Here is a 24,920-nt window from a genome sequence, read left to right on the forward strand (position 1 = left end):
GAATGGGGTTAACTATCAACTGGATTCCTGAGAAACTGAGGGCAGGGAGGGACCTTGGACTACACAATAAACTTCAAAATACTGATTTCTGCTAGAGCTTTCAATAGCAAACACCTTCTGTTATTAAACTAATTCTGATATTATAATCTTTCAAGAGGGGTCTAAAGGCATATCTGTTCAGCATGCACTTAGTTAAACATTTCTTATAAGTTATGGTTTTTGTATATATATATTTGGATAAGCATCTGCCAAATCCCATAATCATAACTATAACCATAATCCTAACCAAGCTACACAGTCAGAGATGTCCCATGCTCCAGGTCTGATGTTTTATGAGGGAGACAAAGATGTTTATTTATATGTATAATTTTTATTAATGTTTTTGACTGCAACTGTTAAAAAGTGTGACATATCACATTATCAGCTGTAAGCATAAATACCCTTTCTTTTTAAAACCATTTAAATTAACTGAAAACAGTACGGGGTCATTTTCAGCACCACTGTATAGTACATTCTCTATATTGCATCATATATAAAAATATACAGATAGTGTTTTTTTTTCTCCAAACATTCTATCCATGTTGTTCAATGGCATGAAATCAAGGACAACCCAGTCCATACTGTCAAGACTATTATTATTACGAATATTATTATTATTGTTTGGAAATGGATTGTCCTTTCATTCACAGCATTTCAGAAAGATCAGTAGCAGCCACACTGACAAGGAAAAGAAGAAGAAAAATAAAGAAAGGGGAAAAAACACTTTACAAGGTGTACCATGTGATCTGTTCCCTCTTGCCCTCAAGAGAGTATATGGAGGAGAGATGGGCAAAATAGGAGCAAAAAAAGAAAAGGGAGGAGTGATGGGTCTTCTGGACAACATGCACATGTACAAGTGTCCACAAGAAAAGCAGATGTGGTAGTCAGGGGGAAAGGAGGATAAATACAGGAGTGTATACAAGAGAAAAACTGTCAGTCGTTTCATAACACCTGGAGAGAAGTCTGTTGCTTAGAGGGCACAACCTTTCCCTACTTCCATTAAGGAGCATGGTAACAGTTCCATCTTCCAGGAAGGGAGGGGGGTGGGGTGGGTACAAACACTTAAAAAAAAAATCAACAACAACAACAAAAGATCCAAAAACAAAAAAAGTAAAATAAAATAAAACTTCAAAAGTGAAACAAGTCTTTAATATTGAGGCGATCTCGAACAAGAAGAAGGCGCAGTTGGGATGAGAGTTCTGTTGCAGTGCATAGAGGGGGGACTCTGAGAAGGAGCCTCCAGGGGGTTTACTGCCTGAAGATTACCCCGTGTGCTACCCTCACACACATACACACACACACACACATTCACAAACACACTCCCTCACTATCTCCAACACACACACACACACATACACAAATTCAACAGGCCACCAACAGCCTCCTCTGGTTACACTACTCCCCAAAAAGCTGGGAGAGAGAGCAGGAGATCGAGAGAGGGGAGTAGATGCAGGTTCGTTTTATTCCTCAAGGTAGCCAGCAGAGGGAGCTCCAGCCTTCTCTGCAGGGGGTGGAAATAGCCTCTTGAGTGTGTTTGTGTGTGTGTGTGCATGTGTGTGTGTGTGTGTGTGCGTGTGTGTGTGCGTGTGTGCTTCTACACGTGATCTTGCGTGTCTGTTTCTGCTGTGTGTGTGTGTGTGTGTGATGTGCCCCAAGGGGCCAGGGTCCTGTGCTCCCGTTTCTGCTGCCGTCTCGGCCCCACCCGTGAGCCCCTTCAGATGCGAGAGGACGAGGCCAGCTCGTAGAACAGCACGTAGCCATCACTGCTGCGTACTTGGCTGGAGGACATTGGCGTTACCCTATAAGAGAACAAATAGAGACAGAGCCAGAGAGAGAGAGAGAGGGGAGGGAGTGAAAGTGATAGGGAAACAAAAACAGACCAGAGAACAGAGTAAGTAAATACATCTCAGATAATGTCCACAAAAACCTGAAAGCATGCTAGCAACAACCAATCTTTAAAACTGTTCTCGGTTTCAAAAGAAAAATGGATGGGCTGGGACAATCACAGTAAAGCAGAAATATGTGTAGGATGTTGGACTGCAATCTAAATCTCCCTGGACTATGTCCTAGCACATCCAACCAGCAGCCCTGAAGCACAGCAAACCCAGCACATCATGAGGCGCTATTGGCTTGACGTGAATGGGCACTGTGGAGCGTCGGTGGGCGGCACAGATGGCCAAGAGAATTGTGGAGGCTTTGGGGAGGTGGTGAGTGGGAGAGAGGTGAGAGCAGCAGCAGTGGCAGAGAGAAAGAATCAAGAAAAAGAGAAGAGAGAGAAGAGAGAGAGAGAGAGAGAGAGAGAGAGAAGAAAGAGAGGGAGGCAACAAACTTTAAAGAACAACACTGACATGGGGTTACATGGCATAAGCTGCCATGGGATCTGGGAAACGAGTACTTTTAAGAATCCGTTTAAATCCTCTCTGGCTCATCCGACAGGTCAAAACGTGTTAACGTCATAGGTTACCACTATCCGATTCTCAGTTGAATCAATTATTTATTTGTGGTTATTCCTTATTCGTTGATGTCACAACACAGTGACATGGGAACAGTGTGTGAGATGGCAGACACGTTCCAGTGAGCAAAAGCCTGAGGAGCTCTTAAGTGTGGCTACATGGAAACACACAGAGGAACGTGCAAAGTGGATAAAGGGCACGGAGAGTGCTCTCCTACTTAAATTAAGAAAGTGTATTTTTGGCGTTGCAAATAGTTAAAAGAGATACTGCGCCTATTTTAACCTCACAGGCTATGACTGCAGGTGAAAGGTCATTTGAAACATTTTTGCAAACAATCTTCTCAAGGAGGACATTCTGACGGCGAGGACACATTGCCTCTGTCACATTTGCGGAATGGCATTCATTGCGTACCTGCTGCGGCACAGTTCTGTGTGTGTGTTCACACTAGGAATGTCCCTGAAGTGGCACAGGTGCAGAACTGTTATTATCTTTCTATAAAGTTTGCCTTTGATAATGGTCATAAATCCACAATGAACAACATTAATGGGCTGAAATGAAGACCAGACTAGTGGTTTCCAGAAAGCAGGTACACAAATCATTTTGTTTGCCTTCAGTTGCCATAGAGAGAGAGAGAGAGAGAGAGAGAGAGAGAGAGAGAGAGAGAGAGAAAAACAACAGTTCTTCACCTAATGTTCTGTTAACTTCTGTTAACATCTGTTAACTGTTATCAACAGAATGTAATAACCTACATGCAGGTTTTGCTACTTTATAGTGCACATGTAGCCTCCACATTCCCCTTTTAAACACAATTTATGACCATCAATGGTCTCTTCAATGTATTTATGGTCTTTTCAAAGTATTTCTGCATAGGACCACTCATGTCAAGCGGGAAAAAAATAGGTGCCCCGTCTATTTAGCTGGGATGTGGTTACAGCACGTTCAAGCCTTGCCTGAGACACGCATATGACAGAGGCAATGTGGCTGCTTTAACTGGTTACAATGGCCGCCGAAATGAACATCAACACGAGCAGTTCCGTGACATGATGCATGCAGTGTTCAAGCCTGACTGAATTCATGTAAAATTCTGTTAACGATTATTAAGTACTACTTCATGAAACACTTCAAAGAAGTTTGCATGTGTCCTGGGACGTGTGCTTAATTACTGTAAAATAGAACTGATAGAGTACAGTAGAATTTACTGCAAGTAATATATTATCAAAAGCCAATATTAGGTCCAAACACAAAGGTGAGCCTTTTGTGAGCATGGACATTCCTGGTTAATCATTCTCAGGGGAGACCTGATGCAGGCAGATATACAGAGTTTGAGGTTCTTACCTGGAGTCGTTGAATGTGTACCACTCTCCTGACGTGGGGTTGCGACAGTAGGCTGTGTAGTGGCCTCCCATGGTGGTGCCTGAATGATTAGACACTGCATACAGGTTGTAGACTGCATCAACTGAGGACAGAGGGAGATGGGTTAGAAATAGGAAAGATAACAATAACAATAAAAGTAAGGCATTTTTAAAGTCCGTTCTCTGGAGATAAAACTCACCACTGCTTCCAGAGGCAAACTCTCTAAGGTCCAGGTCCTTCAGTGGGAAGTTTACAAATGTGGATAGTTTGCTGGTTCTGACCCTGGCTTCAGAAAAACGCTTCAGATCTGGAGGAGGCAAACCAGTCAAGGCAAATGCATCTACAACAGAATACCCTGGAGCAAACCAGGAGACAAGCTCCATTACTCACATATTAGATCAGTTTAACTACTTGCAATGTAGTCAATGATAAGGATACAAGGATATAAGGATACAATGTAGTCAATGATAAAAATGTAGTCGTATGTTGTGAAAGTATAAACAGCACATTTAGTTATTCATATGCAGAAAGGATACGTAACACTAATATTTTAGGAAACTTCTGTACAGTGAACTTCTTTGTACATCTTCTTCTGGCCTTACACCTGTAGCAGGTCTAGAAATTCAACAAAAAAGAAGAAACAAATGAATTAGCCTGGTCCAATGAAGTTCAAAAGAACATTGACAAAACACTGAATTCCAGTAGAGTAGTTTGAAGGAACAAAATACACTCTATGAGTGATAACAGTGGCACTGCATGGAACTCTTTAATTTACAGAGCTAAAGTAAGTTGCTAGGCAACACAAAATACTTGTGTTGGTATCCCAGATGTGGGTGGAGAGCAAATAAAATCAAAATCTCAAATAACCATCTTCAAATTCAACATTCCCTCCTGTGGATTATTACTTTAAAAGCGTACATGTAGCTACAAGTGACAGAATGTAGAGTTACTATAACAGAACAAGCAAATAGGTCAGACTTACAGGCTTCTCATCTCCGTCCAACACATCTTCTTTTGTGAAGAGTCTCATGCAGTCCATCAGACTCACCTCTCCATAGCCCTTCTGGACAGAATCACAGGCACATATAGACACACATAAAACACACACACACACACACCCACACATACAAGCAACCGTACATACACGTACATACCAGTACGCAAACGTACACATGAACAAACATAAAGCCCACATATAAACACAGCAACAGAGGAGAATCGGAGTCAGTTTTTTCTTTTCTTTCTCTCAATACTTTGATATTGAAGTCACAATACTCGCAGCATGTAAGTCCTTGGTGTGGTGTGTGTGTGTGTGTGTGTGTGTGTGTGTGTGTGTGTGTGTGTGTGTGTTAGCAGATGCACTGACCTTGGCGATGGGTAAGGAGAGGTCCCAGAAAGGGTCGAACACCGTGGAACAGTAGCCACACTCAGTGCATGTCAATGAGCTCTTTAGCTGGCCGACAAACACATCTGCCAAGCAGAGGCATACCTCCTTAGAATCATTACACACCCACAACACAGACCTCAGGGCAGTAGCAGACACCAGAGGGTAGAGAGGAAAAGTAACAGCCACTTACCTACGATTTTGCTGTCCTCTCGCTCAAGGTACTTGCTCCACATCTTCTTCCCTTTCTCTTCATCACTGTCAAGGAGGAGCACAGATGAACGTCAAGGGACTCACAAACACAATTAGATGGATAGCCACATACTCTCTCTCTCTTCTCTCTCTCTCACACACACACACACACACACACACACACACACACAGACACACACACACGCCACCCTAAAGCTCAGTGGCTGCCTTGTGGCCTGGGCCACAGTAAACATTGACTTGGCCAGAGCTCAGGACAAAGGCTGGATAGGTTAATGAGCAGAGATGGAGGTGGGGGGCAGGGACACTCACGGCAAATGGTCAAAGTCTTCCGTGCTGCCCCGCGGCCGCACCGTCACCCTGTTCACCTCGTTGTGCAGCCCGTCTAGCAAGAAGCGGAGGAACTCCTGGGCATCCTGCTGACTGAGAGCGGACAAACAACATTAGCATTTCAGGGCACATCTTTCACAAACAACATTAACTTTTTGACGGGCAGGGGGATTGTGAATCTCATTAAATTGGCCTAGTGAACATTGGCCTGACCCCTTAGTAATTGGTGCATGAAACTGTCAAACAATAGCCAAAGGCTTCTAACATACTGCATAGGGATTGAATCGGCAAATCAAAATCTAATCTAGCTTCATTAAGCATTAGTCAACTTACTTATAGCCCACAAATCGGGGCGCGTATCTCTGAATCTGAGTTTTAAACTCAGACGGGCTGACCGCCTCGCTACCTGAGGACGTCCACAGAGTCTGGATGAGCTTGGCAAATTCTGGGAAGGACAGAAGACAAGACATGACAACAGTCAGAGACCGCAAACACCCCCCCCCACAGAAAGGGACAGGTTAATACTTTTGTGTGTGTTTCCAGGGTGATGTGTGAGCCGAGTGTGTGTCGACTCACCCTCCATGAGAGCAGTGTTTGTGCGGTTGTTGTTGTTGAGGTCTCTGCGGTGGGAGTTGTGCAGACAGTAGTCACGCAGGTTCTGAGTGTTGCTAAGACACTGAAGGATGGAGTTCATAAAGCACTGTGGAGAGAGATGGGGAGACCGAGGTGAGAGTGACCCAACAGAGGCCGTGGCTAAAGGCCTAAGCAGCCTGCTACTGGCTCTGCCTCTTTATCAATAAACAGAGTTCTGTATCAATACAAAAACGGGAGCTTGGGTCTGGAGTGAAATAAACTGGGTGCTCCTGACTGGGTAACTGAGTAATGATTTATTTTTGGATCCTCCTCAGCCTGTTGCCTGGCAAAGCCATCCCCAGCTAAACGCATCCTGGGGTGGGAGATCGCATGACAAATAATCTTTGCATATGAAAATAGCTGATGGAATGTGTAAGCGATAGCACAACACCCCACTGCTGCTGATTTTGCTAACAGCCTGAGAAAGTGTGATTCAATGCAGGCTAGTGCACTTGATGCAGTATGGAGGAAGGTGCAAGTAGCCTACAACTAAAGGCTCATGATATTACAGAAGACATACTTTTCCGTATCTGGGTAGTGAATGAAGATCATACATGTCTCTACTTACTGTATTCCCCAGATTACGAAGCCCTACAAGGCCCTGGGCACTCTTGGAGTTCTGGTGTGGGAAAAAAAGACAAAATATAAGAGTTAGTTCTAGCCAAAATGCATCTATCCATGACTAGAAACTCTCCAATATCAACTATTTCTTTTATATACACATATTAAATATATGAAATATATTGCATCACAAAACACAAAAATGATTCATTCTATGAAGTGTGTTCTTCTGATAATAATAATATGCAATAATAAGCATCAGTCATACAGTCATTCATTTTAAAATATTCATCATAGTCTGATGAGTCGGCAGGTTCAACCAGAGCCATGTCTCTACTGTATGACTCATTTATAAACTCATTTATGTCTCTATGATTTATTTATAACATATGTACCAAATGTAGAAAACATTTTATAGACCAAACCCTTTTCCACTGTTGACCGCATTGACACTACAGGGTCATAACAGGTTCACTACCCCTCTTTGGGCAAACATGAGAGACTGGGTAGGTAGGCTGAGTCCGTGCTTGAACTCATGGTCAAAATGACTACAAACATGTGTAACTCCAGGAACTGTAATCTACCTACACAAACAAGCAAGCTGCGATTAGGCCTACGTCATTTTGGCCCTCCAGTTAAGCCTGCTTCAGAATTGCACAAATTCAGACCGAGACTTTTAGACTACTGGAGAATTACAGGCAACCCAGCTGACCATTCTGCTGCCAGGCTCTCCAAACCTTAAAATGCTGCGAAACGATTCCAAAGAGAATGGCACAGCGCTCGGACAGACGAGCCTGTCACCTGACACCGTGTTGTTTTTCTGGGGTGATGTGCTGCCGCGTGCTGGAGAGAGGAAAGGCGATCCCGCTCTCTGCCGGTACTCAATCTGACAACGAGGTGACCCGGGCGCTCCGCAGCGGCCCTCACCTGGCTGCTGCGTGCACCCCTGGCGGGAGCGACGAGGACAGGGACGACTGGGTCCTCAGGGGGAAACGGAGCGCTGAGGTGATGGGTGGCCCCTTTTAGCTTATCTAGTTATGTGAACAAAGCTGGGAATAGCTGTGGTATTTTACATTATGCAAAAAAAAAATACCCACCATCTGTCCTTATCCACCAGAAACTAGTTTAATTAACTGTGGATTACCTAAAGCCGTCTCTCTCTGCATTCCATGGTCAAAATGAACCAAATGGGCTGAAAGCTGGCGGTGTGCGGAACGGTCAGTGCTTGTCACTCAAGTCCCCTTGTAAATCTGAGCCCATGCCTTTGTGTGATGAGGAGGCTCTGTGTCATACAGAGCCTCTGTCAGGAGGGCATGCTTGTCTCCTGGGATTTTCAAAAACAGGATGGCCGTCAGAATCGGCGGCACTCTGCTGAGTAATATCATCAGCGCCCAAAATAGCAGCCCCTCCGCTGGCACCAGCCGCTGAGATGACGGCCTCACGCACGTCACAGACGCCACAGCAGCGACGAGAAAAGACACCCAGCCAGTGCTGTCAGCTTCCAGCAGCCAGCTCCATTTCTGTGAGCCCCCCCCAACCCCCGAGCCCAAACCAAATCAACACGTTCGCACTCCGAAACAAGAAGCACCAGGCTTATTCCAAAAATGAGACAAGGTGGTTAGAACATTGTAACGGTGAAACACCACACAAAGCACACTTGCGCATACACATGGCAAGCAGTAAATACAATCATGTGATGATGACTGTAATGTCTAAGTTGTTGTTTATAGAGGGGGTGCAGGTGAGGGAGAGGCTGTTCCAGGAGTTCATGAGCAAGCAGCTTGTGGAGTCTGCTAATGAGTGTGTGACTGACAAGCTACAACAAGCTCCAGGGCGGGTAGAGTTGGGCCAAACTGTTAATTACAACAGAACACCATGTCAGCTGGGTAGCAGTGCTTGTTTGTGATGTCTCAAGACTACGGTCTCTTAAAATCCCCTGTGCGCTCTACACCCATGTCTTTGTGTTATGAATTAGGCCGATAAACAGCTGGGATGCATTAACACACCAGGCCACACCAAATGGTTAAGCCCTAGTTTTACATAATGGTAATCTATTTTTCTACTCTTTTACCACACTGTTATAACAAGGTCTATTTCTATTGTGAAACAAACAGCAAGGGTGAAATGACCAAATCATAGTAGAGTACTCCATACAGTAAGCTCAAAGGAGCATGGTCTGTGAAGAATACTTGTGGATAAATAAGTAATTGTATGATTATGAGTTCACAGTGATGCTTATAAGATTTGATCTTTTAATGGCTTCGGAGCAAAAGCACAGCTGACTATCACGCTGGCTACAGAACCAAGAGGGAAAATACAAAGCTATGGAGTACTTTTAAGCACTTCCGAGAGAACATTTATTTTGCATTTAGGAGGTGTAGAGACTGTGTAAATAATGAAAGACAATGCCTATACTCAGGGCTTTTTGTTGAGACTTAATTAGAGCAGTAGCACGACTGCTCTGTAATCCTCCTGCCTCACTCTTTCCCTCTCTCGCCTCGTCGCCGGAAGTGGGTCACAGTGTTGAAGTCCCCGGCGGGAGTAGGTGAGCAGGGACTAATCCTGCTTTTATAACGGGCTCCCCGAGAGTAAGATGCGGACCGCAACTCCAGCCTTGATCAAAGGTAGCTGCCGGATTAAGTGCAGCAGCAACTTAGCAACTGCTGACCCTTCGCATGGGCTAAATACTTTGACCCATTTCGTCAAGTACCTTCCTATCCACATTCATGATCCTCAAGCAGTGAGTTCACCATGAATGGCCTAAACCACATGAATGGTGTTCAAAAAGCAGACTGAGCAGTTAAGCCTAACACTAAAGAATGAAGACGAGTTTTCATTTCAGTCTAATGCTAGATTAGAGAGACTTTAATATCACATTAATAAAAGGAGTTTTTTTTTATACAGGTAACATCAGAGATGGGGCTCGTCTTTGCACAGGTACTCAGGAGCTGAGCGAGGACAGAGTTAACCTTAGCCTGCTGTGATGCGCAAGGTGTCCAGCTCCACCTTGCTCCGTGGAACGCGGAATAATAATTAGCTGGCAGCGGTCTTGAATGAGCGCCGAAGAACACTCAGTTCTGACCTTCCTCACGCTGCTCGCAGCTCGAAAACAACAATTTGAAGCCCAGTGGCGTAGGCTGCGGCCCCCGCTGCTCCTGATGCCTCGCCCAGCCTCACATTCGCAGGGGAGCTGTCAAACCATCAACACACCCAGCTGGGGCAGGGCACAGATGCAGAGGTGGAGCAACAAGAGACCAGACAACAAAGTCTCGGAAAACAAGGACCAATCACCACTGGGCACTGCACTAGGATACATCACACAATAACATGCATGTTATGTTTGTCCTGATAAGCTGTTATAATTCAATAGGTGTAATAATTTACAAGTTATATTTGGATTTGTGCTCCTTTCACAATTATACAGGTAGATAATAGAAATGGCAGTGTGATGTGGCCCCTAGTCATTGAACACCTTCTTCCTTCAGCATGCAAACCATCCACTATGTAGGAGGTGAAGCAGGTGTGCAAGTGCATGTGTGTGTGTGTGTGTGTGTGTGTGTGTGTGTGTGTGTGTGTGTGTGTGTGTGTGGATGCTTGGAGGAAGCAGCACATCTCCAGCCTCCATCAGCATTTCCACAGCGAGCCGGCTCTTGTTATATAACGCGGAGAGACAGCTGTGCAGCTCTTAGCACAGCGTGTGGCTAATGCCCGCAGCCTTTCATCTCTCCCTCTTCATTATCACAGCCAGCATCAGCTGCTCGAGTGGGCTCTGGGGCACTAAATGAGGGCCTATTATAACCCACACACATCAAAACATTTAGGCCTCTATGGCTCCCTAATGACAAAATTGCATGGCTATGTTATATTACCTGAGCTCAAACACTCACAATAGACATGGGCTGTGTTACTAGTTAGCTAATACATAACTGCTGATGATGACCCTATCCATTTTAGACTCTTTCAAACTGTCCACCACGATTCCTGAGAAGCCATAAACATTAAAACCACAGCACTGTGATGTGATACTTATGATATTCTAGAGAATGATTCTGTTTGTTGACATAGTTATATAAAATGCAACGCATGAGTGTGAGGCACAAGTGCGATTACAGGGAGTCAAATTAATTTATTGTTATATAACAGCTAGTGACCTAACAGTGAGCTGATCCTTTCCAGCGGCTTAACGGGTGTACTGTGTACTGATCTCTGCTTCCGAGTGTCACCATCAGTGGAAAAGCGGATCGAGGTACTCAACATGTATTTTTTCCATACACAGTTGCAATGTTTCCAGAGCAGAATAAAGCACATTTCGTCCAGTGCGGATATTTTATGTTTACAATGCATTGCTCATTTAACAATTCGCCCACACGGACTATGTTGAGTCCTTACCTTAGCTTGATTAATGAGAAGCCCCACAAAAGTGGACACTAACACCGAGCCGGAGACAGAGGAGCCTTTTCGCCGCATGTCTTGCTTCAGGAATGGAAAAGCGGTTGCTGGTGGATCCTCAGGAATGGTTACCGTGTATGACTGTCGCATGCTGAGAACGATGTCGGAGATGTGCGCTCCACGTGAAAAATAAACGCACCCAGTTACTTACGTATTATATGACACGAACTACTTTCCGTTATTCTCTGGGGCTGTCTCAAAATTTTACAAAATAAACAGACGAGCTTGTATGGCTGCTTTTAAACAGCAACGTTTTAAAAACCGACAAATCATAAAAGGCGACCTTACACATGACAAAAATATTATATTACCAATGTAAATCAAGTCACGTTTCTTTTCTCTAAATTATATTTCAAAAGCGAAAACTAATGCCGAAACATACTAGTTACACTGATATCTACATTCGTTTGACGTGAAGTTCGCCATGCGCATTGTCTCTTAGGCATTCGCGAATCTGACCTTAAATCCAGAAACACGCAAATCTGGTCATGTCTTTTTTTACTGTTTAGCTCACGCCCACAACAGCTTAGTAAAGACGTCAGGCGCTGCCTCCATGCTTTTACGACGTCACCCACCTCAACATGTTACATGAATCTACCCTTTTAATGCATGAATGCACTTAAACGGCATTTGATTTATATTTTCTGTGACGAACACGATGCAGAGGATGTAGAGCGACATACAAACGACTGTTCCGGAAAGGGTTTATCCCATGGATCAACGGAATCCATTGCTTTAGATGATGATGATGCCTTATAAAAAATCTAATTAATAAACACAATAAAAATGCCTAATAATGTGCATTTCTAACACATTTCTTTCAGTTATTCTGGAACTGTTAATTCTATTGTATTTCACATGTATCTAGTACAGTACAAAAAATAGCCCTGGACTGAGAGGTTTGATCATTTAAGACTCTTGTGCACGGTGAGTGATAAAAAAGTGGGCCAGTGTGTCTAATCTGGTCTGGTGTGGCTGTAGCCTTCAGGTATACTAAGCAGCTCTTTTTCACGGCAACAATACTAGCACAGGATTAGAAAGTACCTTCAGCGTAACTTAGTGATTGAGACGTGATTACATGTATAAACCAGAGAGGGTGGGGGACGACACACACAATGCACTTCACCTGCATTTGGCCAGACAATTCTGACACAATTCATGGACCAGTCACCGCATATAACCACAAGGTGAGCTATATAGACGATCTTTTCAGGAAACAGGTACCGCCAAGTCAGATATGTCTCAACATGGAGGCAGTGGGCTGGGTGGTCACTCAGCCAGCTTCTCTTTGATAAAGGATTCAACACCTGAGAGTGTTGTGTGTAAATATGTCAGCTATAGGCCTACCTGTTTTGTAACCCACAATAATACCTATCTTGGTCACTGGGTCAAAATCATGAAGTAACTGATATAGCACAAAGTGATTGTTGTCTGACACCGCCGATTGTTGTCTCCACTTCATTCAGGTTATTCAGTTATTGTATCAGTGGAAGAACTACTAGAATATCTTCAAATTAATTTATTGTTATATAACAGCTAGTGACCTAACAGTGAGCTGATCCTTTCCAGCGGCTTAACGGGTGTACTGTGTACTGATCTCTGCTTTCGAAAGTGTCACCATCAGTGGAAAAGCGGATCGAGGTACTCAACATGTATTTTTCCATACACAGTTGCAATGTTTCCAGAGCAGAATAAAGCACATTTCGTCCAGTGCGGATATTTTATGTTTACAATGCATTGCTCATTTAACAATTCGCCCACACGGACTATGTTGAGTCCTTACCTTAGCTTGATTAATGAGAAGCCCCACAAAAGTGGACACTAACACCGAGCCGGAGACAGAGGAGCCTTTTCGCCGCATGTCTTGCTTCAGGAATGGAAAAGCGGTTGCTGGTGGATCCTCAGGAATGGTTACCGTGTATGACTGTCGCATGCTGAGAACGATGTCGGAGATGTGCGCTCCACGTGAAAAATAAACGCACCCAGTTACTTACGTATTATATGACACGAACTACTTTCCGTTATTCTCTGGGGCTGTCTCAAAATTTTACAAAATAAACAGACGAGCTTGTATGGCTGCTTTTAAACAGCAACGTTTTAAAAACCGACAAATCATAAAAGGCGACCTTACACATGACAAAAATATTATATTACCAATGTAAATCAAGTCACGTTTCTTTTCTCTAAATTATATTTCAAAAGCGAAAACTAATGCCGAAACATACTAGTTACACTGATATCTACATTCCCGTTTGACGTGAAGTTCGCCATGCGCATTGTCTCTTAGGCATTCGCGAATCTGACCTTAAATCCAGAAACACGCAAATCTGGTCATGTCTTTTTACTGTTTAGCTCACGCCCACAACAGCTTAGTAAAGACGTCAGGCGCTGCCTCCATGCTTTACGACGTCACCCACCTCAACATGTTACATGAATCTACCCTTTTTAATGCATGAATGCACTTAAACGGCATTTGATTTATATTTTCTGTGACGAACACGATGCAGAGGATGTAGAGCGACATACAAACGACTGTTCCGGGAAAGGGTTTATCCCATGGATCAACGGAATCCATTGCTTTAGATGATGATGATGCCTTATAAAAAATCTAATTAATAAACACAACAAAATGCCTAATAATGTGCATTTCTTAACACATTTCTTTCAGTTATTCTGGAACTGTTAATTCTATTGTATTTCACATGTATCTAGTACAGTACAAAAATAGCCCTGGACTGAGAGGTTTGATCATTTAAGACTCTTGTGCACGGTGAGTGATAAAAAGTGGGCCAGTGTGTCTAATCTGGTCTGGTGTGGCTGTAGCCTTCAGGTATACTAAGCAGCTCTTTTCACGGCAACAATACTAGCACAGGATTAGAAAGTACCTTCAGCGTAACTTGGTGATTGAGACGTGATTACATGTATAAACCAGAGAGGGTGGGGGACGCGACACACACAATGCACTTCACCTGTATTTGGCCAGACAATTCTGACACAATTCATGGACCAGCCGCCCGCATATAACCACAAGGTGAGCTATATAGACGATCTTTTCAGGAAACAGGTACCGCCAAGTCAGATATGTCTCAACATGGAGGCAGTGGGCTGGGTGGTCACTCAGCCAGCTTCTCTTTGATAAAGGATTCAACACCTGAGAGTGTTGTGTGTAAATATGTCAGCTATAGGCCTACCTGTTTTGTAACCCACAATAATACCTATCTTGGTCACTGGGTCAAATCATGAAGTAACTGATATAGCACAAAGTGATTGTTGTCTGACACCGTCGATTGTTGTCTCCACTTCATTCAGGTTATTCAGTTATTGTATCAGTGGAAGAACTACTAGAATATCTTCAAATTAATTGTTCTGGCCATCAAGGGAAATCCACATTCAATGGTGCAAGGAATTTAATGTCTTCCCAGTGTGTATAACTAAAATTAAAGACAAAGTATTCTTATTGTCATTCAGACTGGTTTGGACAGGTTATTACATTTGAACCAGTTGAAGCTCAGCTCTGCTCATAATTTTCCTTTTAATCTGTTTAGCTACACTGCCATGATGGGAAAAGTCTTTAATGGCGTTCTTTAATGACATCTTCTAATTTTGAAAATGTCCACGACAACAAACAAGGCTGCTGAATGTGATACTAATTGTGTTCCATCTGTGAAGAATGCTAAGAATAAGGAGGCTAACTTTAGCTTCATCCTGCAGAGAGTACACATAAGCCTGCTTCCCAAATACAGAACCCAGTTGGCCTGATTGGAAAAGTTGATTTGTTTACCAGCCTGCTTGCCTTTTGCTCCTAACTTTGATTGCTAAAGAATCTGTTTTGGTGGTCAAAATGGCTGATGCAAAACAGCGACTCATATCTGAAATCCTTCCACCTATTGACATTTCTGTTTACCAGCCTTCAAACAGCATATTACCCTCGGACCGTGCATGCCGGCAAAGTATTACACTACACAATGCTGTGACATAAACTTCAGCAGTCAGCTGTGCTCTGTCACCAGACCATGATGAGTGATCCTCATGCTGGTAGACAGTCAGAGGAACAGGCTTCTCTCATGGGCACCTCATAAGGAGGCCTCTTCTCTTCTGGGAAAACATGTCTCCAGCGTAGGCGACTGCGCCCCGGGTTGGGTGCACGAGGCCGGTGGGACAGAGAGGAACCGCTGAGGTGTAAATGAGAGAGCAGCGTGTTCCAGCCAGTCTTGTGACCCCGGCCTGTGTACACAACAAACGGCTCAGGAACAGATTCCATCACCACTCAGTACATGTGCATCTGGGTGTTGTTTGTGTGTGTGTGTTAGTGTGTGTGTGCTTACACGTCTGTGTGTGTGTGTGTGTGTGTGTGTGTGTGTGTGTGTGTGCGCGCACGCTTTAGTGAAAGGAAGAAAGTGACTGTCTATGTGGAAGAGTCTATGTGGAAGAGCTGGAGTGAAGGAAGAACACGGTGAGCCTGAGGGTGGAAAAGTACAGAGCAATGCACTCAAATCAAAGAGAAGACAGCGCAGAGTGCAGAGAGGGGTGCAGGGAGCAGATGCTTTCTGTAGCAATTGATCATAAGGCCTCTGATGTGGCAAATGTTTAACTTCCCATCAGGTCAAAGCCTGCTGCACATTACCCTGACAGAAGCAGATTCACCCTGAACCTTTGGCATGGTGCTAGAACAGCTATAAAAAAAACTATTGATTACCATATTTGTAGTCTTAAAATCGATTCACATGAAGTATTTCTAATTTCAATCGAAAAATTTATATTTTCAGACACCTACAACACCTGTGAAAGTGTTTGAAAACACAACACATTGTTTTCAGATTCTAAATGATAAAATACCCGAGTTTGCCACAAGAACCTAAACAATCGTGCAGATACAAGGACACAACATGCTGTTCTACACCGGACATTCCTGAGGCTGATACAAGGGCTGCCATTCAGCCGGTGTCCTGCAGCCAAAAGCATAAAACGTCTGGGCAGGATAGAATGTTCTGTCATCATGTTACAATTTAAGTGCCAACATCAAAGAGTGTGTTGGTTTCCATGCCAACGGGAGCTGGGTTGCCCGGTACTGGTGGCTTTTTTACGCAGGCCCAGTTCAGGCTGAGGGGAGATGAATGCCACCTCTCTCCACACACAAATTACATTTTCACACATTTTTCACATTACATTCAGTGTGTAAATGTTGTGATAGTATCATATTAGGTTTAATAGGGAGTCACTATACCACGTAGGAGAACAGAAACATCCTGAGAGGCAATGATCCTGAACATGAGGAGAACAAAGCATGTGAACACACACACACACACACACGCACACAAACATGCAAACGCACACACACGAACGCACACACAACACACACACTCACACACACAAAAATACTTTGCTTGAGATAAAAACTCCACAAGAAAAGCACCAGCTAATTCAATAAGCAATGAAATGACACCGTTTCAGCCAGACATGGAGGCTGGGAGAATTAAAATGGCTGAGAAACTGTGTTAATGCGGTTATGCTGACCCAGCCCGAGATACTGCCAACAGTCACAGATCATCAGTCTGGGCAAAGACCCACTTGAGCTGTTTTGGGCTGTTGTGGCAATGTTTTGGAACTCCCAAATAAGACGACCAGTGGCTCGTAATGACGTTGAAATTATCCGGCGTGCCCAGAATAACAACACCCTCCGCAGCACAACACTCCGTGGCTCTACTCCCCTCGCCGTTCAGCTCAGTGCACAAATCTGGTGCTTGATCAAGTTACATTCTGTTCAACGTCAGTCACCTCAGCCCAATTAATAGTGGAGCTAGCGGCAGTGAGAGGCCAAAACCTCTTTTCTGCTCTAATGACAACAGCTTTTTGACAGTCTGACCAGATTTCCTCATTTTATGGAGTCATGCTGAGTGCACCTACCTGGCATTCTAAAAGAAGAATGAAAGAAAGAAGAACGAGAACAAGAGCAAGAACACACAGAGTGCACGTGTGCACAATAGCAGAGTCTCCACCATGAAACACACTTGGCTGTCTATGCAGGCCACTCACATGCTGCCCAGCATGGAGGATGAACAGAAACTTCCTGTCAATCAATGTTCCTTCCAGCCACATGTTTAAGTGGATGGCTAGACAGCTATTAAATTAAGCAAATGTCACAATCTACCACTAACTACTGCACTCAGCAGTAGCACCCTGTATACCGTGAGTCCATTCGCTCTGTGAACAAGAAAGAACATCGACCAACCCAGTCGTAGTTTGCCTATTATTAGTACCAACAGACTGACTTAAGTCGCCAATATTCACCTGACACCATCTTAGACCATCTTAGACCATCTTACACATCTCATGAGCCAGTTACAACAACAGACTATGACTATGATAGATACTACGATTTAATACATAAGCAACACAAAAACAACACCTGATAAAGATTCAATCACATTCACATTTTAAGGCTGTTTTTGTTCATTTATTACAAAGTTGTTGCCATCATTTTGATTCTTCATTTTGTTGTTTGTGCTCGGCTTTCTCAATTAGCTTACTTCAATTAGCTGCAGTTAAGGCAGACTAATATGTCCACTGTTTATACAGATTTTCTTGTATGAACACTAGGCTAGGCTATGCTTTACAATTCCACATGGTTTATGGGACTGCTGGATAAGGGATATCAATGAAGTAATCATTTATCAGCCCACCCTGTAGGACAGTTCTGATAACAGCTCACTACCACTCCTCTACTGTTGACATTCATGTGCGTGTTAAAGCTTGAACAGCAGGTGCTGTGTCAGTAATCATCAGTTTGCTATTTATATTTGCTATCCTCTTATCATTATGATAGAAGGTCAGCTGATACCAAGACACTCACTGAGGGGAAAAATCACACTACGGAGGCACAACCTGTGCCCACTGGTCTATAGTGCCCTCTAAAGGTCATAAAAGAGACCTGCAGCTATCCGTTCCTCAGCAGAAACAAAGCAAAGTTCCTAAGCAAATTTGTCTTACCGTGGAGTCACGTGATGGAGAGCTGGAGCGGCCACTGGAGCTCCTCTCCCAGGAGGAGGTGAAGCGGCCACTGCTGCTCTTAAGGCCGCTGCTGCTGCTGCTACTACTGATGGCGTCCTGCGTGGAGCTGCGTGACAGCCCGTAGCTGGAGCGGGCGCTGGTGCTGCTGGTGCCATAGGAGTCAGCCGCCTCGCTGCCCCGACTGCGGTAGGCCTGCCTGAGGCTGCTGCTGCTGGACGAGGACTCGCTCAGGCCCAGCAGGGAGAGGTCGCGCGACAGGTCGCTCTGGCTCACCGACCTGCGCCGGCTGAGCGAGATGCCCGAGGAGGAGGCGGCGGTGGACGAGGCGCTGGCCACAGGCGGCGAGGTGGAGAGGTAGCTGGACTGCGTGGGGGACGAGTAGCTGTAGCTGGAGTAACCGGCGCCGCCGCTCAGGCCCGAGCTGCCATAGGTCTTGACGGGCGTGCGGCTAAGGCTCTCGCTGCGGCGGCCCCCCAGCAGGTCGGTGCGCGGGATCGGCCGGCCCCTGTCGGGCTCGGACGAGCTGCTGTAGTTGCGCGTGCGGCTGGAACTCAGGTAGTTGGACGAGCTGTAGCCGGACGAGGAGCTCTTGTAGGGCAGCTTGTCTCGCTCGCTGTACGAGCTCAGGCTGGGCATCAGGGAGGAGCCATATGAGCTGTAGTGACTGGTATAGGAGGTGCCATAGCGCTTAGCCGTGGAGGACACACGAGACATGCTGGGGACTCAGCCACTGGCCTCGCAGTAGCAGACTGCATCGACTGCAACAGAGAAATCAACAACAAACACAGGCTGTTAGATGAGCCCTTGCAACAGATGGCAGCTTTACCAATTCACACATGTTAAAAACTGGATACATTCCAAAATTATTCCAAACCTACCAAAAGAATTGTAGGCCTGGCCTGGCAATTCTTATAACAATATAACAGTTATACCAATATAGTAAGGGATCTAATGTAGTATTGATCTAGACTCGAGGGAGCATCATGTTTCTGAAACAAAATAATAATATGCCTAAAATCTTCAATATATCTGTCAATATTTATTCTACAACTGTCCAGTTTGACTGTTTTATCCCTACTCTGCTATTGAGCCTGCTATAACACAACTGTGATAACAGTAGCACAGGCATATTTGTTCAGCTATTTATCTGGCCAGCAAGTCCCCGCAGAGGAACTGGATGTTAAGGTGGCACAGCCTGTTCTCGCAGAGAGACAGGGTCTTGTTCACAAGGCAGTGCAGCATCTGAATAAATAAAAGTATCTGGTGTTGTTGATCCGTGTTAGGTTCAGCTGAAAGGCTCCTATTTCTTTAATCTCTCTCTCTCTCTGTCTCTCTCTCTCTCTCTCAGTCTCTCATTCACTCACTCACCTCCCCTCCCTCATTCTCTCCCTCTCCCACTCTATTCTCTCTCTCTCTCTCTCTCTCATACTCTCTCGTTCATACTCTCTCCCTCTCATACTCTCTCTCCCTGCCGTGCCTCATTTCAGACCACAGAGACATCAATAATTCAACACATAGATCTGGAGTAGGCAGCATGCTGGAGGCAGTCCAAAGCACACGGCTCCATTGCGTCGCTGCTGCTCTGGCCCAACGGCAGGCAAGTCTAAGGCCTGGAGCCCCACTAAGCATTCACAGCAAAGCCTTTGCACACGCACGCACGCACACACTCACACACTCACACACTCACACACACACACACTCACACACACACACACACACACACACACACACACACACACACACAAACACACACACACAAACACACAACACCATCTTGGATTCTGTCCTAAATTCTGAGGCAACAGCTTTAAGCACCAATATCAATGCGTCCCGTATCCACAGTATTTAGGGAGCACTACTTTCACTCATACCTATGCTGTTATGAGTCCTGCATGCTTAGAAGACCTACAGTACGATCAAGCCACCACAAACATGGACATCTGGAGAAGAGCCTACAAGTGAAGTACAGACCACCCACTTCAACATATGATAACACGAAAAACATAGTTCATATGGAGTTTAATACTAAACAGTAGGGAGCACTAGTCACAGGATGACTAAAAAAACTTCCCTTGTGAACCAGGGCAGTGCAGTACACACTGGCTTGCTTGCTGGCCCACTGAAACAGAAGGTCAAGTAAGGATAATCTGTCAAAGTTCTATTTTTCTTAAAAATCCAGTGTCTTTTGGGGGGAAACAGTCAGCAATCAAATAGCCTCAAGTCTGGCTTAGTCTTGGCACATAAAGAACTGACACATCAGTTTTGCCAAATGTGATCTCATGTCTTAATGCCAACTACGATCACAGAACATTCTGAGGGATTCTTCCACCTCAGTACTTTACATTTGAGACGCTGTAGAGACACACAGAGACAGCAGTCAGTACAGGCATGTTGGCTTGGCTTTGTCGAAGACTGAGTGGCCTGTTTGTGGCTGCCAAACACTTAAGCGAGGTTGGGACGAGGCGCAACGTGAGGATGGGGTGCTGCACATTGGCAGCGCCATAACACTGGTGACAGTGCCCTGAAGACTGTTTGCTCAGCATGAGGTTTCCGTGGAGGCCGGCGAGAGAGGTGAAGCCATGCGGCGGGGGACTGAGGCATCCGTGCGGTCAGCCGAGGCTGACTCAGGGTTGTGGCCGCACCTCTGGCCGCGCTCTAACCAGCACCAGACATCTGGCGTACTCAGACAGAGGGCTTGCTGTCTGTGACAGGCACACACACACACACACAAATGGGGCTCCTGCTCTTGCTACCCCGTGGCAAAACTTCTCCGCACGATACCGTGGCGACTATCACTGCAGAGTCCATAAATAAACTCCTTCAGCACTTTGGCACTTGACCTGTCTACGCCACAACCAGTTCCAACACCTTCATTTGAGACATCTACAAGTGTCATTATGATAAAAGAATGATCAGCCTGTATGTATAGGCAAAAATAATGTTTCATGTGAAGAGTCGACACTTGCGTAAGAATACTTTGCCAGTTTTGTCTACTGGGCACAATTCTGAATATGTCTTCTGCTTTCCGCACTGGGGGACTAAGGCACAGCTATATTTACCCTGAAATGTGAGGGTTGGGCTGACGCCTAGGCCTCCCACCCTCACCAGTCTGTCAGTAGCCCTGTTCAAAAAACTCACTTTAATAACCACATAGAGCCCCCACATCTAATAACGTTACCATGAGCACATTTTGCTCTAATCCACAGCAACAGGCACAGGTGGCGAGGCAGTATGCTGGTTCATTTTCAAGACTTTTAAAACCATTTTGTATCTACGGTAGTTTCGCAGCTGCATCAGAATTAACAATAATAATAATAATAATAATAATAATAACAAATCTTATTTTATAGCACTTTTCAACCAGTGAGCACAAGAAAAATCACAAAGAGGGCAGGAAATGGAGTAGAACCTGCAATCCTATGCATCTATGTTACACTGTTCCTGAGGTGAAAATTCAATTAAAAATCACTGTAGGGTAGAGATGTTTCACAAGCATTATACTTCTTTCCTCTAAACCGAGGTATTATTTATACCAGAGTATGGGCAAATGCCAAAACAACAAACAAGTTCCGCTTTCCCAATCCAATAGCAATGTGTAATGAGTAGGATCAAAACAAGCAATTTCACTTGCGTCACATAATGACATCACCTAACAGAAGTACTGTATGACAAAGCTAGCACTGAGCTAACTGTGTTTCCAGTCCAAAACTGATAGTATGGATAAAAGTGTGCAGCTTACAGAATGTAAACACAGATAGAAAGTAGGCCTGCAACAATGAATCGATAAGTTATCAACTATCAAATGAATAATGTACTATTTTCAATTAATCGGTTAATCGCTTTGGGTCATTTGTCAAGGAAAATGCCTCAAACTTTGTTGTGTGCAGCTTCTTAAACTTTAATATTTTCTGCTTTACTTACTCGTCTTTGACAGTAACCTAAGTATATTTAGTGTGTGGACAAAAACAAAGCATTTATGGACAAAATCTTGTGTTTTGGGAAAACAAACAGTTTTTCACAATGTTTTTTTTTACATTTTTACTGATTAATCAACTACCGGTAATTAATTAAACGAGAAAATAATCAACAGATTTATTGGCAATGAAAATGATTGTTATTTACAGCCATAATAGCAAGTGTGTTGTGTTGACTGCTCAGGTACCTGCCGTAAGTGAAGACAGCTTCTCAGTCCCAGCAGAGAGCAGAGGAGAGAGGGCAGCTCATTGTAGTGCACTTACATTCAACTAAAGCTCAAACCTGCAGAGAACAAGACACAAAATCAGCATGATGATCAACATTCAGACTCACTGATTCAGGGGTCGGATTCAGGGGTCTTTTTCGCAAGACACGAGACAAAGTTCAGCAGGACAGTTATTATAATAATAAATAGCATTTGGTTCTTCCTCCTTTTTCTGTCAATAGCCCACGTATACCCCTTTTCATTGATTTATTACAGCCACTTCTTAATATAAGGTTATTAGCAAAAAAGCTTTAAACTTGAAGTTAAAGTTGTAGCTTAGGCTACTCTTTAATAACAAAAAAAGAAAAGTAGGCCTTACTTCTAAAAACGTTTTTAAAAGAATAAACTGAAAGGATAGGCATATTTTTTCACTTTTACAATTTTCATCACCACCTGTCCCTTAAGAGTGTTTCCTCCAAATCAGTGTACTGATCATGAATCACTGCAAAGTCCTAAATTACACGTCACAGTAAGACTTTCAGAACAGGATACACGTGGCATCAAAACAGTATGGGTCAGTCATTCTGGAAAAATCCTCAGATAAACAATCCATCATGCCACTGTTAATGAACATTACAAGTTGGCTCTGACCACAAGCGCAGATATACCATAGCCTATGTAATCCCTTATTTGGTAAGGCTTGGTACCTTTGAAACGGTATACAGTGCAGACAAATGGATGTGCCAGAGCAACAACAAGCAGGTAAAAACGGTACAACTGGCTCACCAGTGTTCTGTATTCTGTGGACAAGCGTGCTGTATGGAGGCTGTGGCCCTAGAGTGAGTGGACCAGGGAGGGATTGTATGCGCACAGCCATCCAGAATACCAAAGATCATATTACAAGGCTGGTAAATATAGCAATTGCCTATGACCTCTGTGGGTAACACTACACTCACTGGCATTCCAACCTACGCTCTTAAAGGACTAGACAGCATGAGGCTTTTTATGGGCAGAGCGATGTGCAGCACTGGCAGTGTCATTTATGTTCAATTTTCAATGGAGCAGTGTTGAACGGCCAATGGCATTAATGTAGGATAAACTGTAATCTTACTGTTTTAAAACACATACTTAGCTCCCCATACCTTCATAGTAACAACTACTCAAATGGACTAATACGCTATTAAGATAACTTTAATTTAGTCACTAACGTTATGAGCCAAACTTTTTTTTTGACATGGGAAATACAGAAACTGCAGTTGGTAAGATTTTACCGTTAACATTACCAGTGACATTTAATTTAGGAGTTAAGTTTGGATGAAGGCTTAGTTGGCAGTGATAGTCGATTTGAAGCAAGACTCTAACTTGTCAAACCCCAATGAACATGCATTTGACATGACATAATGTTTTAACTCTATCATAATAGCAAAAACTGATTTCAGTAGCAAAGCAGATTAGCTATACTGGCTAACTATACTCACCCAATGTTAGCTAGCTCGGTTTTCTTTTTTTCATTAGCTGACGCGCTAAGAACCCGTTATCTATTTCGTAGTCTAGCTAGTTTCAGGACCACGGGTAGAAATTCGCGGTAACGTCACATCAGCCACAATATTGTGGATATTAGATTAAAACCTTAGCTAACATTAATTTACAACACTGGCGTTTGTTCGTTACTGGAGTTAGCCGCCTAGGAAACGGTAACTAAAACGTAGGGTGGGAGTACTGCTGAGTTAGATAACTTGCCATCTAATAGAAATTCATGACTGCTGACAGTCAACGGTGGTATGCAAGTGAGAACCAGCACCAGCTAGCTCGCTACAGGTCAGAACAATGACGACAAAAGCGAAAGCTGTCTGTTTTCATTCACAAATAATTTGTTTCTTTTAGCCAACTATTCGACAACTTCAGACTTTTCGAAATTTCATCCACAATTTCCACTGTAATATTACCTTCCTATGATAGCTTCAGTTAGCAACCGGCTAGCAACCTACCCTTCACAGTGAGATGTCATCCTGTTCTCTTCTTGCAGGGAGATGTCACAATCCAACCGATTAACCAAATAAGGGTATTCACTATGATGCAAACAGTTTAATTTACTGATAGAAGCTTTATTCTACTATTTTTTGCTGTGTTTGTCCTTGTAGTAACCAACGTTACATTCCACACTGTAACTAAATGACGGATCTCTTTAAATGTGACGTAACTTTGCCAATTCCTTGGGATGATTGGTTTACGCTTGGCTTCTGACGTAATACCATCGCCGCCTTCCACACAATCACCCTGGTTGGCAAGCGAAAGGTATAATCATCAGTCAAAAACTAGT

General features: G+C 44.0%; 1 protein-coding gene across 11 annotated transcripts; it reads right to left on the reverse strand.

The window, feature by feature from the left end:
• Positions 1-350: 350 nt before the first annotated feature.
• Positions 351-24,778, reverse strand: usp2a (ubiquitin specific peptidase 2a). 11 transcript variants are annotated; one of them, XM_048264480.1, is made up of 14 exons: positions 24,589-24,778; positions 22,583-22,677; positions 18,400-19,178; positions 6,971-7,021; positions 6,346-6,469; positions 6,103-6,214; positions 5,752-5,862; positions 5,423-5,487; positions 5,212-5,315; positions 4,828-4,908; positions 4,382-4,460; positions 4,045-4,152; positions 3,828-3,948; positions 351-1,838 (listed from the first exon to the last, which is right to left on the reverse strand). In XM_048264480.1, the coding sequence occupies exons 3-14, from the start codon at positions 19,132-19,134 to the stop codon at positions 1,754-1,756; spliced, it is 1,776 nt and encodes a 591-aa protein (XP_048120437.1). In that variant the 5' UTR covers positions 19,135-19,178; positions 22,583-22,677; positions 24,589-24,778; the 3' UTR covers positions 351-1,753. The 11 variants fall into 11 exon arrangements, with proteins under 11 accessions (XP_048120437.1, XP_048120440.1, XP_048120441.1 ...); XM_048264483.1 differs by lacking the exon at positions 24,589-24,778 and adding an exon at positions 24,547-24,578; XM_048264484.1 differs by lacking the exon at positions 24,589-24,778 and adding an exon at positions 24,079-24,319.
• Between the last annotated feature and the right edge of the window lie 142 nt (positions 24,779-24,920).

Source organism: Alosa alosa, chromosome 15, assembly GCF_017589495.1.
Source record: "Alosa alosa isolate M-15738 ecotype Scorff River chromosome 15, AALO_Geno_1.1, whole genome shotgun sequence".
In the NCBI taxonomy this organism is placed as follows: Eukaryota; Metazoa; Chordata; class Actinopteri; order Clupeiformes; family Clupeidae; genus Alosa; species Alosa alosa.

What these genes read in the sequence shown, in the direction of transcription:
- usp2a (XM_048264480.1), bottom strand. Translation starts at nt 19,134, where the DNA reads ATGTCTCGTGTGTCCTCCACGGCTAAGCGCTATGGCACCTCCTATACC. An exon ending in CCCCGATTTGTGGGCTATAA is followed by an intron (nt 5,863 to 6,102) that starts GTAAGTTGACTA and finishes GTCCGCTCTCAG; the next exon opens with TCAGCAGGATGCCCAGGAGT. An exon ending in GAAGACTTTGACCATTTGCC is followed by an intron (nt 5,488 to 5,751) that starts GTGAGTGTCCCT and finishes CCTCCTTGACAG; the next exon opens with TGATGAAGAGAAAGGGAAGA.